The 15,850-nt window shown below is 33.8% G+C and overlaps 1 protein-coding gene across 2 annotated transcripts in view; it reads right to left on the minus strand.

Moving 5' to 3' along the window:
• LOC137432617 (netrin-G1-like) overlaps positions 1-15,850 on the minus strand; it is a 377,178-nt gene that overhangs the window by 86,142 nt on the left and 275,186 nt on the right. For both annotated transcript variants that reach the window (XR_013624331.1, XM_068124685.2), the window contains exon 5: positions 11,907-11,933. Coding sequence is in view for 1 of the 2 variants with exons in the window: in XM_068124685.2 (XP_067980786.1) it covers positions 11,907-11,933 (27 nt within the window). In the remaining variant the exon portion in view is untranslated. The remainder of the gene's footprint in view (positions 1-11,906; positions 11,934-15,850) is intronic.

Consider the following 15,850-nt stretch of genomic DNA (forward strand, 5'->3'; position numbering starts at 1 on the left):
GTTTTACTGTTAAAAATAACTTTTCCGATTGCATATGCATTGTTTTACTGTTAAAAATAACTTTTCCGATTGCATATGCATTGTTTTACTGTTAAAAATAACTTTTCCTATTGCATATGCATCGTTTTTACTGATAAAAGAACTTTTCCTGTTGCATATGCATTGTTTTTACTGTTAAAATAACTTTTCCGATTGCATATGCATCGTTTTTACTGATAAAATAACTTTTCCTATTGCATATGCATTGGTTTTACTGTTAAAAATAACTTTTCTGATTGCATATGCATTGTTTTACTGTTAAAAATAACTTTTCCGATTGCATATGCATTGTTTTTACTGTTAAAATAACTTTTCCTATTGCATATGCATTGTTTTACTGTTAAAAATAACTTTTCCTATTGCATATGCATTGTTTTACTGTTAAAAATAACTTTTCCGATTGCATATGCATTGTTTTACTGTTAAAAATAACTTTTCCTATTGCATATGCATTGTTTTACTGTTTAAAATAACTTTTCCTATTGCATATGCATTGTTTTACTGTTAAAAATAACTTTTCCGATTGCATATGCATTGTTTTACTGTTAAAAATAACTTTTCCGATTGCATATGCATTGTTTTTACTGTTAAAATAACTTTTCCTATTGCATATGCATTGTTTTACTGTTAAAAATAACTTTTCCTATTGCATATGCATTGTTTTACTGTTTAAAATAACTTTTCCTATTGCATATGCATTGTTTTACTGTTAAAAATAACTTTTCCGATTGCATATGCATTGTTTTACTGTTAAAAATAACTTTTCCTATTGCATATGCATTGTTTTACTGTTAAAAATAACTTTTCCGATTGCATATGCATTGTTTTACTGTTAAAAATAACTTTTCCGATTGCATATGCATTGTTTTACTGTTAAAAATATCTTTTCCGATTGCATATGCATTGTTTTACTGTTAAAAATAACTTTTCCGATTGCATATGCATTGTTTTTACTGTTAAAATAACTTTTCCTATTGCATATGCATTGTTTTACTGTTAAAAATAACTTTTCCTATTGCATATGCATTGTTTTACTGTTTAAAATAACTTTTCCTATTGCATATGCATTATTTTTTTTTATTTTTTTTGTTTGTTTTTTTTGTTTTTTTTCTATACTGAATCGAGGCTCGTGAAAGAGCTGACAACCGCGAGGGAAAGACAAAGACAGTACATGGGGACCGCGAGGGAAAGACAGTACATGGGGACCGCGAGGGAAAGACAAAAACAGCACATGGGGACCGCGAGGGAAAGACAAAAACAGCACATGGGGACCGCGAGGGAAAGACAAAAACAGCACATGGGGACCGCGAGGGAAAGACAAAGACAGTACATGGGGACCGCGAGGGAAAGACAAAGACAGCACATGGGGACCGCGAGGGAAAGACAAAGACAGTACATGGGGACCGCGAGGGAAAGACAAAGACAGTACATGGGGACCGCACATGGGGACCGCGAGGGAAAGACAGCACATGGGGACCGCGAGGGAAAGACAGTACATGGGGACCGCGAGGGAAAGACAGTACATGGGGACCGCACATGGGGACCGCGAGGGAAAGACAGCACATGGGGACCGCGAGGGAAAGACAGTACATGAGGACCGCGAGGGAAAGACAGTACATGGGGACCGCGAGGGAAAGACAAAGACAGCACATGGGGACCGCGAGGGAAAGACAAAGACAGTACATGGGGACCGCGAGGGAAAGACAAAGACAGTACATGGGGACCGCACATGGGGACCGCGAGGGAAAGACAGCACATGGGGACCGCGAGGGAAAGACAGTACATGGGGACCGCACATGGGGACCGCGAGGGAAAGACAGCACATGGGGACAGCGAGGGAAAGACAGTACATGGGGACCGCGAGGGAAAGACAGTACATGGGGACCGCGAGGGAAAGACAAAAACAGTCAGACAAAACAGACAAAAACAGTAAAATAACTTTTACTGTTAAAAATAACTTTTCCGATTGCATATGCATTGTTTTACTGTTAAAAATAACTTTTCCTATTGCATATGCATTGTTTTACTGTTAAAAATAACTTTTCCGATTGCATATGCATTGTTTTACTGTTAAAAATAACTTTTCCGATTGCATATGCATTGTTTTACTGTTAAAAATAACTTTTCCTATTGCATATGCATTGTTTTACTGTTAAAAATAACTTTTCCTATTGCATATGCATTGTTTTACTGTTTAAAATAACTTTTCCTATTGCATATGCATAGTTTTACTGTTAAAAATAACTTTTCCGATTGCATATGCATTGTTTTACTGTTTAAAATAACTTTTCCTATTGCATATGCATTGTTTTACTGTTAAAAATAACTTTTCCGATTGCATATGCATTGGTTTTACTGTTAAAAATAACTTTTCCTATTGCATATGCATTGTTTTACTGTTTAAAATAACTTTTCCTATTGCATATGCATCGTTTTACTGTTAAAAATAACTTTTCCGATTGCATATGCATTGTTTTACTGTTTAAAATAACTTTTCCTATTGCATATGCATTGTTTTACTGTTAAAAATAACTTTTCCGATTGCATATGCATTGGTTTTACTGTTAAAAATAACTTTTCCGATTGCATATGCATTGTTTTACTGTTAAAATAACTTTTCCTATTGCATATGCATTGTTTTACTGTTAAAAATAACTTTTCCGATTGCATATGCATTGTTTTACTGTTAAAAATAACTTTTCCGATTGCATATGCATTGTTTTACTGTTTAAAATAACTTTTCCGATTGCATATGCATTGTTTTACTGTTAAAAATAACTTTTCCGATTGCATATGCATTGTTTTACTGTTTAATATAACTTTTCCTATTGCACAACAAAAGTTTCAGGGAGTAGTTCAGTGACAACAGACACTGCCCAGATATGTGGATATATATCTAAATAAACATGAAAATCGCAGAGCCAGATTTATTTTTTGGTCTGGGAAGCCCATGCGAGGTTTCTTCTTCTTCAGCCTCTCACAACCCTGGGTGAATATGCGATCTTTTAAAAAAAAGTTAGAATTTTGCAAAATCTGTTTCATTCCTTTGTTAATATACCTCAGCCATTGACAAATCTGGAATTATAATTTTATCTGAGGTTCAAATTAACCTGGGAGATTGTGTCAAATGATGCCTGCAAGTCTGTACATGTGATAATTAATTCCATGCCCACTCTAGAAGACTCTTCTTCTTCACGCAATAACAACTTCTAGCTTCCAGACCGTACATCCAATCATCTTGAAATTTTGCACATATGTTACACTTCATTTTAAAACGTCATAACTCCGAAACCATGTGACGCATGATGTCATTTTCGCTGACATTTTTGTTCGTCATTGGTATGCGATTCCGCCTGCAAAGTTTGGCCTCGATCTGTTCAGGCGTTTTGGAGAAAATTGGATTTTAGTGTTTTTCACTCAAAACAATGTGGCAGCCGAACCATGTAACCTGTGACGTCATAATTACCATTAAAAATTCTGCAGACCGAGTCCCTCCTATGGTAAAAATTTGCTCTCAATCGGTCCAATTATTGCAGAGAAAATGGTTTTTAAAGGAAAACAGAAAAAAAAAATTCCCCAAAAAACTTCCTGGATCCAGAATAATTTCCTGATCTTCACCAAAAACTAATCAATTCTTCCTTATGCCAAGTGGAATCATCCCACCAACTCTCATCCAAATCCGTACATAACTTTTCCAGATATCTTGTTCACAATCACGCAAACACGCACGCACGCACACACACACACACACACACACACACACACACACACACACACACACACACGGACGGACACAATCGAATGCATTACTCCCTTGCAGGAGTAATAACTTTTCCTATTGCATATGCATTGTTTTACTGTTAAAAATAACTTTTCCTATTGCATATGCATTGTTTTACTGTTAAAAATAACTTTTCCTATTGCATATGCATTGTTTTACTGTTAAAATAACTTTTCCTATTGCATATGCATTGTTGTTACTGTTAAAATAACTTTTCCTATTGCATATGCATTGTTTTTACTGTTAAAATAACTTTTCCTATTGCATATGCATTGTTTTTACTGTTAAAATAACTTTTCCTATTGCATATGCATTGTTTTTACTGTTAAAATAACTTTTCCTATTGCATATGCATCGTTTTTACTGATAAAATATATTTTCCTATTGCATATGCATTGTTTTACTGTTAAAAATAACTTTTCCTATTGCATATGCATTGTTTTTACTGTTAAAATAACTTTTCCTATTGCATATGCATTGTTTTTACTGTTAAAATAACTTTTCCTATTGCATATGCATTGTTTTTACTGTTAAAATAACTTTTCCTATTGCATATGCATCGTTTTTACTGATAAAATAACTTTTCCTATTGCATGTGCATTGTATTTACTGTTAAAATATCTTTTCCTATTGCATATGCATTGTTTTACTGTTAAAAATAACTTTTCCTATTGCATATGCATTGTTTTTACTGTTAAAATAACTTTTCCTATTGCATATGCATCGTTTTTACTGATAAAATAACTTTTCTTATTGCATATGCATCGTTTTTACTGTTAAAATAACTTTTCCGATTGCATATGCATTGTTTTTACTGTTAAAATAACTTTTCCTATTGCATATGCATTGTTTTTACTGTTAAAATAACTTTTCCTATTGCATATGCATTGGTTTTACTGTTAAAAATAACTTTTCCTATTGCATATGCATTGTTTTACTGTTAAAAATAACTTTTCCTATTGCATATGCATTGTTTTTACTGTTAAAATAACTTTTCCGATTGCATATGCATTGTTTTTACTGTTAAAATAACTTTTCCTATTGCATATGCATTGTTTTTACTGTTAAAATTACTTTTCCTATTGCATATGCATTGGTTTTACTGTTAAAAATAATTTTTTCCTATTGCATATGCATTGTTTTACTGTTAAAAATAACTTTTCCTATTGCATATGCATTGTTTTACTGTTAAAAATAACTTTTCCTATTGCATATGCATCGTTTTTACTGATAAAATAACATTTCCTGTTGCATATGCATTATTTTTACTGTTAAAATAACTTTTCCGATTGCATATGTATTGTTTTTACTGATAAAATAACTTTTCCGATTGCATATGCATTGGTTTTACTGTTAAAAATAACTTTTCCTATTGCATATGCATTTGTTTTACTGTTAAAAATAACTTTTCCTATTGCATATGCATTGTTTTACTGTTAAAAATAACTTTTCCTATTGCATATGCATCATTTTTACTGATAAAATAACTTTTCCTGTTGCATATGCATTATTTTTACTGTTAAAATAACTTTTCCGATTGCATATGTATTGTTTTTACTGATAAAATAACTTTTCCGATTGCATATGCATCGTTTTTACTGTTAAAAATAACTTTTCCTATTGCATATGCATTGTTTTTACTGTTAAAATAACTTTTCCTATTGCATATGCATTGGTTTTACTGTTAAAAATAACTTTTCCTATTGCATATGCATTGTTTTACTGTTAAAAATAACTTTTCCTATTGCATATGCATCGTTTTTACTGATAAAATAACTTTTCCTGTTGCATATGCATTATTTTTACTGTTAAAATAACTTTTCCGATTGCATATGCATTGTTTTTACTGATAAAATAACTTTTCCGATTGCATATGCATCGTTTTTACTGATAAAATAACTTTTCCGATTGCATATGCATCGTTTTTACTGTTAAAATAACTTTTCCGATTGCATATGCATCGTTTTTACTGATAAAATAACATTTCCTGTTGCATATGCATTATTTTTACTGTTAAAATAACTTTTCCGATTGCATATGTATTGTTTTTACTGATAAAATAACTTTTCCGATTGCATATGCATTGGTTTTACTGTTAAAAATAACTTTTCCTATTGCATATGCATTTGTTTTACTGTTAAAAATAACTTTTCCTATTGCATATGCATTGTTTTACTGTTAAAAATAACTTTTCCTATTGCATATGCATCATTTTTACTGATAAAATAACTTTTCCTGTTGCATATGCATTATTTTTACTGTTAAAATAACTTTTCCGATTGCATATGTATTGTTTTTACTGATAAAATAACTTTTCCGATTGCATATGCATCGTTTTTACTGTTAAAAATAACTTTTCCTATTGCATATGCATTGTTTTTACTGTTAAAATAACTTTTCCTATTGCATATGCATTGGTTTTACTGTTAAAAATAACTTTTCCTATTGCATATGCATTGTTTTACTGTTAAAAATAACTTTTCCTATTGCATATGCATCGTTTTTACTGATAAAATAACTTTTCCTGTTGCATATGCATTATTTTTACTGTTAAAATAACTTTTCCGATTGCATATGCATTGTTTTTACTGATAAAATAACTTTTCCGATTGCATATGCATCGTTTTTACTGATAAAATAACTTTTCCGATTGCATATGCATCGTTTTTACTGTTAAAATAACTTTTCCGATTGCATATGCATCGTTTTTACTGATAAAATAACTTTTCCTATTGCATATGCATTGTTTTACTGTTAAAAATAACTTTTCCGATTGCATATGCATTGTTTTACTGTTAAAAATAACTTTTCCTATTGCATATGCATTGTTTTACTGTTAAAAATAACTTTTCCTATTGCATATGCATTGTTTTACTGTTAAAAATAACTTTTCCGATTGCATATGCATTGTTTTTACTGTTAAAATAACTTTTCCGATTGCATATGCATTGTTTTACTGTTAAAATAACTTTTCTGATTGCATATGCATTGTTTTTACTGTTAAAATAACTTTTCCTATTGCATATGCATTGTTTTACTGTTAAAAATAACTTTTCCGATTGCATATGCATTGTTTTTACTGTTAAAATAACTTTTCCTATTGCATATGCATTGTTTTTACTGTTAAAATAACTTTTCCTGTTGCATATGCATTGGTTTTACTGTTAAAATAACTTTTCCGATTGCATATGCATTGTTTTACTGTTAAAATAACTTTTCCTATTGCATATGCATTGTTTTTACTGTTAAAATAACTTTTCCTGTTGCATATGCATTGGTTGTTTTTTTTTTTTGTTTTTTTTTTGTATACAAGATCGAGGCTCGTGAAAGAGCGAACATTAATCACACAGAAAGACAAACCGACACATAAAACATATAACATAGGGAGCGGTAGACAAGATGGGGAGAGAGGGGGAAGGACACAAACACAACATTTGAGAGCAGGGACCGAGAGACATGGAGACATCGAGAGATCTGAGAGAGGGCGAGGGCTTTGGGGGGGGGGCGTGGGAAGGGGGCGGTGGGAGAGGTATAAAACATATGGACACTGCCAGGACTTCCAGGAAAGAAGTTGGAATTTCAAACAAGGTGGATCTGGGGTGAATTAGCGGGGGTAGAAAAGATCAAGGTTTTGGATGGGGTAAGATAAGAGATGGTGGTGAACAACTGTTTTAAAGACCTGGAGCGAGGAGTGGGATTGAAGGGAGTGAGGGAGTTTGCTCCAGAGGCGGGAGAAAAGAGGCATGAAAGAGTGAAGGTGAGCAGAGAGCCGAGATTTCGGCAGTTTAACCATCAGAGGGTTGTTGGCAGATCTTGTGCGACCTGTAGGAATATTTGGGGGACAGAGCACAGAGAGAGCTGGGGGTGCAAGGCCGGAGAGGAGTCGGTAGAAGACAGAAAGACCACCTTTGGGGGGGGGGGGTTTACTGTTAAAATAACTGTTCCGATTGCATATACATTGTTTTTACTGTTAAAATAACTTTTCCTATTGCATATGCATTGTTTTTACTGTTAAAATAACTTTTCCTATTGCATATGCATTGGTTTTACTGTTAAAATAACTTTTCCGATTGCATATGCATTGGTTTTAACTGATAAAATAACTTTTCCGATTGCATATGCATTGTTTTTACTGTTAAAATAACTTTTCCTATTGCATATGCATCGTTTTTACTGATAAAAATAACTTTTCCGATTGCATATGCATTGTTTTTACTGTTAAAATAACTTTTCCTATTGCATATGCATTGGTTTTACTGTTAAAATAACTTTTCCGATTGCATATGCATTGGTTTTAACTGATAAAATAACTTTTCCGATTGCATATGCATTGTTTTTACTGTTAAAATAACTTTTCCTATTGCATATGCATTGTTTTTACTGTTAAAATAACTTTTCCGATTGCATATGCATTGTTTTTACTGTTAAAATAACTTTTCCGATTGCATATGCATCGTTTTTACTGATAAAATAACTTTTCCTATTGCATATGCATCGTTTTACTGATAAAATAACTTTTCCTATTGCATATGCATCGTTTTTACTGTTAAAATAACTTTTCCTATTGCATATGCATCGTTTTTACTGATAAAATAACTTTTCCTATTGCATATGCATCGTTTTTACTGATAAAATAACTTTTCCTGTTGCATATGCATCGTTTTTACTGATAAAATAACTTTTCCTATTGCATATGCATCGTTTTTACTGATAAAATAACTTTTCCTATTGCATATGCATCGTTTTTACTGCTAAAATAACTTTTCCTATTGCATATGCATTGGTTTTACTGTTAAAATAACTTTTCCTGTTGCATATGCATTGGTTTTACTGTTAAAATAACTTTTCCTATTGCATATGCATTGGTTTTACTGTTAAAATAACTTTTCCTATTGCATATGCATCGTTTTTACTGATAAAATAACTTTTCCTGTTGCATATGCATTGTTTTTACTGTTAAAATAACTTTTCCTATTGCATATGCATCGTTTTTACTGCTATAATAACTTTTCCTATTGCATATGCATTGGTTTTACTGTTAAAATAACTTTTCCTGTTGCATATGCATTGGTTTTACTGTTAAAATAACTTTTCCTATTGCATATGCATTGTTTTTACGGTTAAAATAACTTTTCCTATTGCATATGCATCGTTTTTACTGATAAAATAACTTTTCCTGTTGCATATGCATTGTTTTTACTGTTAAAATAACTTTTCCGATTGCATATGCATTGTTTTTACTGTTAAAATAACTTTTCCTATTGCATATGCATTGGTTTTACTGATAAAATAACTTTTCCTGTTGCATATGCATTGTTTTTACTGTTAAAATAACTTTTCCGATTGCATATGCATTGTTTTTACTGTTAAAATAACTTTTCCTATTGCATATGCATCGTTTTTACTGATAAAATAACTTTTCCTGTTGCATATGCATTGTTTTTACTGTTAAAATAACTTTTCCTATTGCATATGCATTGTTTTTACTGTTAAAATAACTTTTCCTATTGCATATGCATTGGTTTTACTGTTAAAAATAACTTTTCCTATTGCATATGCATTGTTTTACTGTTAAAAATAACTTTTCCTATTGCATATGCATTGTTTTTACTGTTAAAATAACTTTTCCGATTGCATATGCATTGTTTTTACTGATAAAATTACTTTTCCGATTGCATATGCATCGTTTTTACTGTTAAAAATAACTTTTCCTATTGCATATGCATTGTTTTTACTGTTAAAATAACTTTTCCTATTGCATATGCATTGGTTTTACTGTTAAAAATAACTTTTCCTATTGCATATGCATTGTTTTACTGTTAAAAATAACTTTTCCTATTGCATATGCATCGTTTTTACTGATAAAATAACTTTTCCTGTTGCATATGCATTATTTTTACTGTTAAAATAACTTTTCCGATTGCATATGCATTGTTTTTACTGATAAAATAACTTTTCCGATTGCATATGCATCGTTTTTACTGATAAAATTTCCGATTGCATATGCATCGTTTTTACTGTTAAAATAACTTTTCCGATTGCATATGCATCGTTTTTACTGATAAAATAACTTTTCCTATTGCATATGCATTGTTTTTACTGTTAAAATAACTTTTCCTATTGCATATGCATTGTTTTACTGTTAAAATAACTTTTCCGATTGCATATGCATTGTTTTACTGTTAAAAATAACTTTTCCGATTGCATATGCATCGTTTTTACTGATAAAATAACTTTTCCTATTGCATATGCATTGTTTTTACTGTTAAAATAACTTTTCCTATTGCATATGCATTGTTTTACTGTTAAAATAACTTTTCCGATTGCATATGCATTGTTTTACTGTTAAAAATAACTTTTCCGATTGCATATGCATCGTTTTTACTGATAAAATAACTTTTCCTATTGCATATGCATTGTTTTACTGTTTAAAATAACTTTTCCTATTGCACAACAAAAGTTTCAGGGAGTAGTTCAGTGACAACAGACACTGCCCAGATATGTAGATATATATCTAAATAAACCTGAAAATCGCAGAGCCAGATTTATTTTTTGGTCTGGGAAGCCCATGCGAGGTTTCTTCTTCTTCAGCCTCTCACAACCCTGGGTGAATATGCGATCTTTTTAAAAAAAGTTAGAATTTTGCAAAATCTGTTTCATTCCTTTGTTAATATACCTCAGCCATTGACAAATCTGGAATTATAATTTTATTTCAGGTTCAAATTAACCTGGGAGATTGTGTCAAATGATGCCTGCAAGTCTGTACATGTGATAATTAATTCCATGCCCACTCTAGAAGACTCTTCTTCTTCACGCAATAACAACTTCTAGCTTCCAGACCGTACATCCAATCATCTTGAAATTTTGCACACATGTTACACTTCATTTTAAAACGTCATAACTCCGAAACCATGTGACGCATGATGTCATTTTCGCTGACTTTTTTGTTCGTCATTGGTATGCGATTCTGCCTGCAAAGTTTGGCCTCGATCTGTTCAGGCGTTTTGGAGAAAATTGGATTTTAGTGTTTTTCACTCAAAACAATATGGCGGCCGAACCATGTAACCTGTGACGTCATAATTACCATTAAAATATTCTGCAGACAGAGTCCCTCCTATGGTAAAAATTTGCTCTCAATCGGTCCAATTATTGCAGAGAAAATGGTTTTTAAAGGAAAACAGAAAAAACAAATTCCCCAAAAAACTTCCTGGATCCAGAATAATTTCCTGATCTTCACCAAAAACTAATCAATTCTTCCTTATCCCAAGTGGAATCATCCCACCAACTCTCATCCAAATCCGTACATAACTTTTCCAGATATCTTGTTCACAATCTTGCGAACACACACGCACACACACGCACACACACACACACACACACACACACACACACACACACACACACACACACACACACACACACGATCGAATGCATTACTCCCTGGCGGGAGTAATAACTTTTCCTATTGCATATGCATTGTTTTTACTGTTAAAATAACTTTTTCTATTGCATATGCATTGTTTTTACTGTTTTACCATGTGGAGAATGTGATAAACGAGAGAAATGAGAATAGCAGCGTGAAACATGAGAGATGAGATTATGATCAAGTTATGATATTTCCATTTCATGGCATCATTCTCTTTCATTGTTACTCATGCGGACTGCACGATTCACTTCTATCAATTGGAACTCAACTTTGGCTCATCAGTTTTAATCCTCACCATTTGCTTTCAAATTCAACAATTAAATTCAACAATCTGTCAACCGAAACTCTTAGCTAAGCACCAAATCTGCTGCCTGATTCTATCTCATCCCCCTGCACCTTTCTGGAGATGTATGAAAGGCCAGGTGCAGCAAGAAAAAGGTGGTTAATTTTATCCTGCTTCATTCCCTTGCCATTTGAGCACAATATGAGCGTCCTGTCATCGTCATCTAATATTTGCATCACCTTGAAAATTCTAAAAATGATGTGATAAAAGTGGGAAACAAAATATCTCAAGCAAACACAATGACCTCACATGATGCACACATTAAAGCAGAATCTGCAACCTGCCAGAGCCTGGATCTGATCTTCGTTTGTACTTACGTTTTAACACGGCTTCAGTGGACTCACCTATGGGGGACACAAAAAAGAATGATATGATTAAAATGTGCTTATTCAGAAAGTCCACTTCTGAAAAAGGGAATGCATCACAGCTGGAATGTGCTTAATCTGCAGGTATCCATAGAAAGTGCTAATTGGAAGGCAACAGTGCCCCAAAACCGGTCACATGAGATCCATGGAGAGTAATTCGGAGCATATTGTAACATCAGAACTTGCTGCACTTGTGATACAAATTGTTTTCGTGACACACCATTACTTTCATCCTCAGCTAACAAGTCTACAGGAGCTTTTTTTTTTTTCTTTTTTTTTTTTTTTTTCTATACTGAATCGAGGCTCCTGAAAGAGCTGACAACCGCGAGGGAAAGACAAAGACAGTACATGGGGACCGCGAGGGAAAGACAGTACATGGGGACCGCGAGGGAAAGACAAAAACAGCACATGGGGACCGCGAGGGAAAGACAAAGACAGCACATAGGGACCGCGAGGGAAAGACAAAGACAGTACATGGGGACCGCGAGGGAAAGACAAAAACAGCACATGGGGACCGCGAGGGAAAGACAGTACATGGGGACCGCGAGGGAAAGACAAAAACAGCACATGGGGACCGCGAGGGAAAGACAAAGACAGCACATAGGGACCGCGAGGGAAAGACAGTACATGGGGACCGCGAGGGAAAGACAGTACATGGGGACCGCGAGGGAAAGACAGTACATGGGGACCGCGAGGGAAAGACAAAAACAGCACATGGGGACCGCGAGGGAAAGACAAAGACAGCACATAGGGACCGCGAGGGAAAGACAAAGACAGCACATAGGGACCGCGAGGGAAAGACAAAGACAGTACATGGGGACCGCGAGGGAAAGACAGTACATGGGGACCGCGAGGGAAAGACAAAAAAAAAACCTAAACATCACCTAAAAACCTAAAAACCTATCCTAAACAGTAAAACACACCAACATCAACCAGCCCATTTTCCAACGTCGTTATACAGCAACTATGCAATGCCCAATACAAACTTTCCTTTACTCTTTGAATCACCAAAAATGAAAGTTTGCTTGGAGCTGACAAAATAAGGAGATGACGAGGAAATAAGTTAATGCAGCCAAGTCTGTTTCATTTCACACGTATTTATCAGACCGCTCTCCCCACCAGCACAATAGTGAGCAAGTGCTTTGGAAAAAAACTGCATTTCTTTGTTTTTTGATTAATTAATTAATTGATTAGTTACTTAATTATTATCGATTAATTAAGTACTTATTTATTTCCTTTCTCTTCTGGGCATCATCTCAGGCACCTTTTGAGCTGGGAAGCTGATATTTGGACACGACAATGACCAACTCAATTGGCTGTAAAGGATATTTTATATTTATTGATTAATCAATTAATAGATTATTTATTTAATTATTCGATTAATGACTTGATGAATTAATTTTTTTAAGTTACAGAATCGGATGAAACGGAGGTGGTTTAGGCATTCTATTAGCCAATTGATTAATTATTTAATTATTTTACGATTACTATTTATTAATTTCATTATTAATCATTTATTTATTTACTTTCTCATGTGGGCAATATCTCAGGCACCTTTTTCAGCTAGGAAGCTAATATTTGGACACGAGTGACCAAGGGATGTGGCTATAAAAGATATTTTTCATTTAGTGATTAATCAATTAATCGACTAATTATGTATTGATTAATCACTTATTTAATTTTTTCGATTAAGGGCTTATTTAATTAATTTTCAAAAAGTTACAGCTTTGGATGAAGCACCGGAGGTTTAGATATGTTACTAGCCAATTGATTACAAAAATATTTTATGATGATTATTTATTGATTTTAATTATGCAATTAATTAATTATTGTGCACCTCTCCCTCCCAAATCCGTCTCTATGTGCTATGAGCTGCACGGTAGCACCGCACTGGAGAATATTTATTTACTTGGCATATTTATTTTATATTTATTTTACTTTGAATATATCTGTACTTGTTATATAATTGTTTTTCGCCCGATCTCTCAATGGTGAAGAATCACTTAAAAATTAAATAATTCTCGTATCGGAATCCTTATTCCGATCTTCACCAAAATCTAATCGATTCGGTCTTGTCACACACATAACCTGTCCACCAAGTTTCATCCAAATCTGTCATACACCAATTCACTTGTTTGTTTTTTTGTCATTCAAATGTGGATGGCACAACATGCCTGACTCTTCTAAACTTGGAGAAGAGGGCATCCGATGTACGCATAGAGTCCTTATGCTTATTGTGGTAAACGTGGATTGTCAGCAGCTTCTGCTAAATTATGGATTTTTGACTTTGCCTTCCCCTGCCTCTCATATGCTCTACACTTGCTATTCCCCTTCCGATTCGAGCCTCATCATCCAAAAGAAAAATATAAATTAAATGCTCCAACAAACACGGCGTAGCGGGGCGATAATACAAACAGCTGTGCTGTGTGCAGGAAATACATGCCAGTTGGGAATGCCCCGTTACAGAAGCAATAATGACAGTCCCGAGTGAGATGATTCAAAAATACCGATTTTTTCTTATAATGGAAGGTTGTCTTGACAGTTTTAGTGTTGGTATTTTAGGTTGTAGTTGCTATTGAATGTGTTGTGCACAAGAACTTGTATATCAAACCATTATTTTTCCAGGGGAACCCAAACACCATGTTCACTTTAAAAGATGTTTTGATATGACCGAAAATAGATATCTAACTCATGAGAGAATTTTAAATTTTTTTTAATGGAAACAAAATGAATTATACTCCGTAAATTTTGTTTTTCTTCTTGGTGTCGTTAAGAATTGGTCCAGATTTCCGTTCTGCTGAATTTCTTTTTCATACATTTTATATTTAAACGTTTTTGGTTTTTTTTGCTTTGTAAAATATGCAGAACAATCCTACGTTTAGAGCAGGTGATGACGCAATTAATGGTCGGCCTGACTCAATGTCATAGTATAGCTACCTCCGGCACTGAAGTTGGGCGGAGGTTATCTATACACCCCTGTATGTCTGTTTGTTTGTCTATTTATGAGCAGGATATCTCAAAATGTTATGTACGGGTTTGGATGAAATTTGTTGGACAAGTTGGGTGTTTGACAGGTACGATTTCATTATATATTGGTGAATATCTGGATTCTGGATTCAGATGTTATGATTTCTAAACGGATTCTTCACAATTGAGAGATGGGGGCAAAAACTATTTATAGCATGATATTTAAAAATGCTGTGGACGGATTATTACAAAACTTGGTGGATGAGTTGGGTGCGTGACCAGAACAAGTCGATTCGATTTTGGTTCAGGTCCAGGTCCACATCAAGATCAGGCCTATCAGTGGATACAAAAAATCAACTGTTCAGCCTGGCAGAGGTTTGCGGTTTGCGCTTACTGCCATTATAGGAGTTAAGCTGAGAACACATCATTTACCTACTAACAATGCCAATTAAACAACGAAAGCCTCACCTATGAGTGATGTTACCAGCCAATTAAACAACGAAAGCCTCACCTATGAGTGATGTTACCAGCCAATTAAACAATGAAAGCCTCACCTATGAGTGATGTTACCAGCCAATTAAACAATGAAAGTATCACCTATGAGTGATGTTACCAGCCAATTAAACAATGAAAGCCTCACCTGAGTGATGTTACCAGCCAATTAAACAATGAAAGCCTCACCTATGAGTGATGTTACCAGCCAATTAAACAATGAAAGTCTCACCAATGAGTGATGTTACCAGCCAATTAAACAATGAAAGTCTCACCTATGAGTGATGTTACCAGCCAATTAAACAATGAAAGTCTCACCTATGAGTGATGTTACCAGCCAATTAAACAATGAAAGCCTCACCTATGAGTGATGTTACCAGCCAATTAAACAATGAAAGTCTCACCAATGAGTGATGTTACCAGCCAATTAAACAATG

The sequence above is a fragment of the Myxine glutinosa genome, chromosome 8 (assembly GCF_964187855.1).
Source record: "Myxine glutinosa chromosome 8, kmMyxGlut1.1, whole genome shotgun sequence".
Taxonomy (NCBI): Eukaryota; Metazoa; Chordata; class Myxini; order Myxiniformes; family Myxinidae; genus Myxine; species Myxine glutinosa.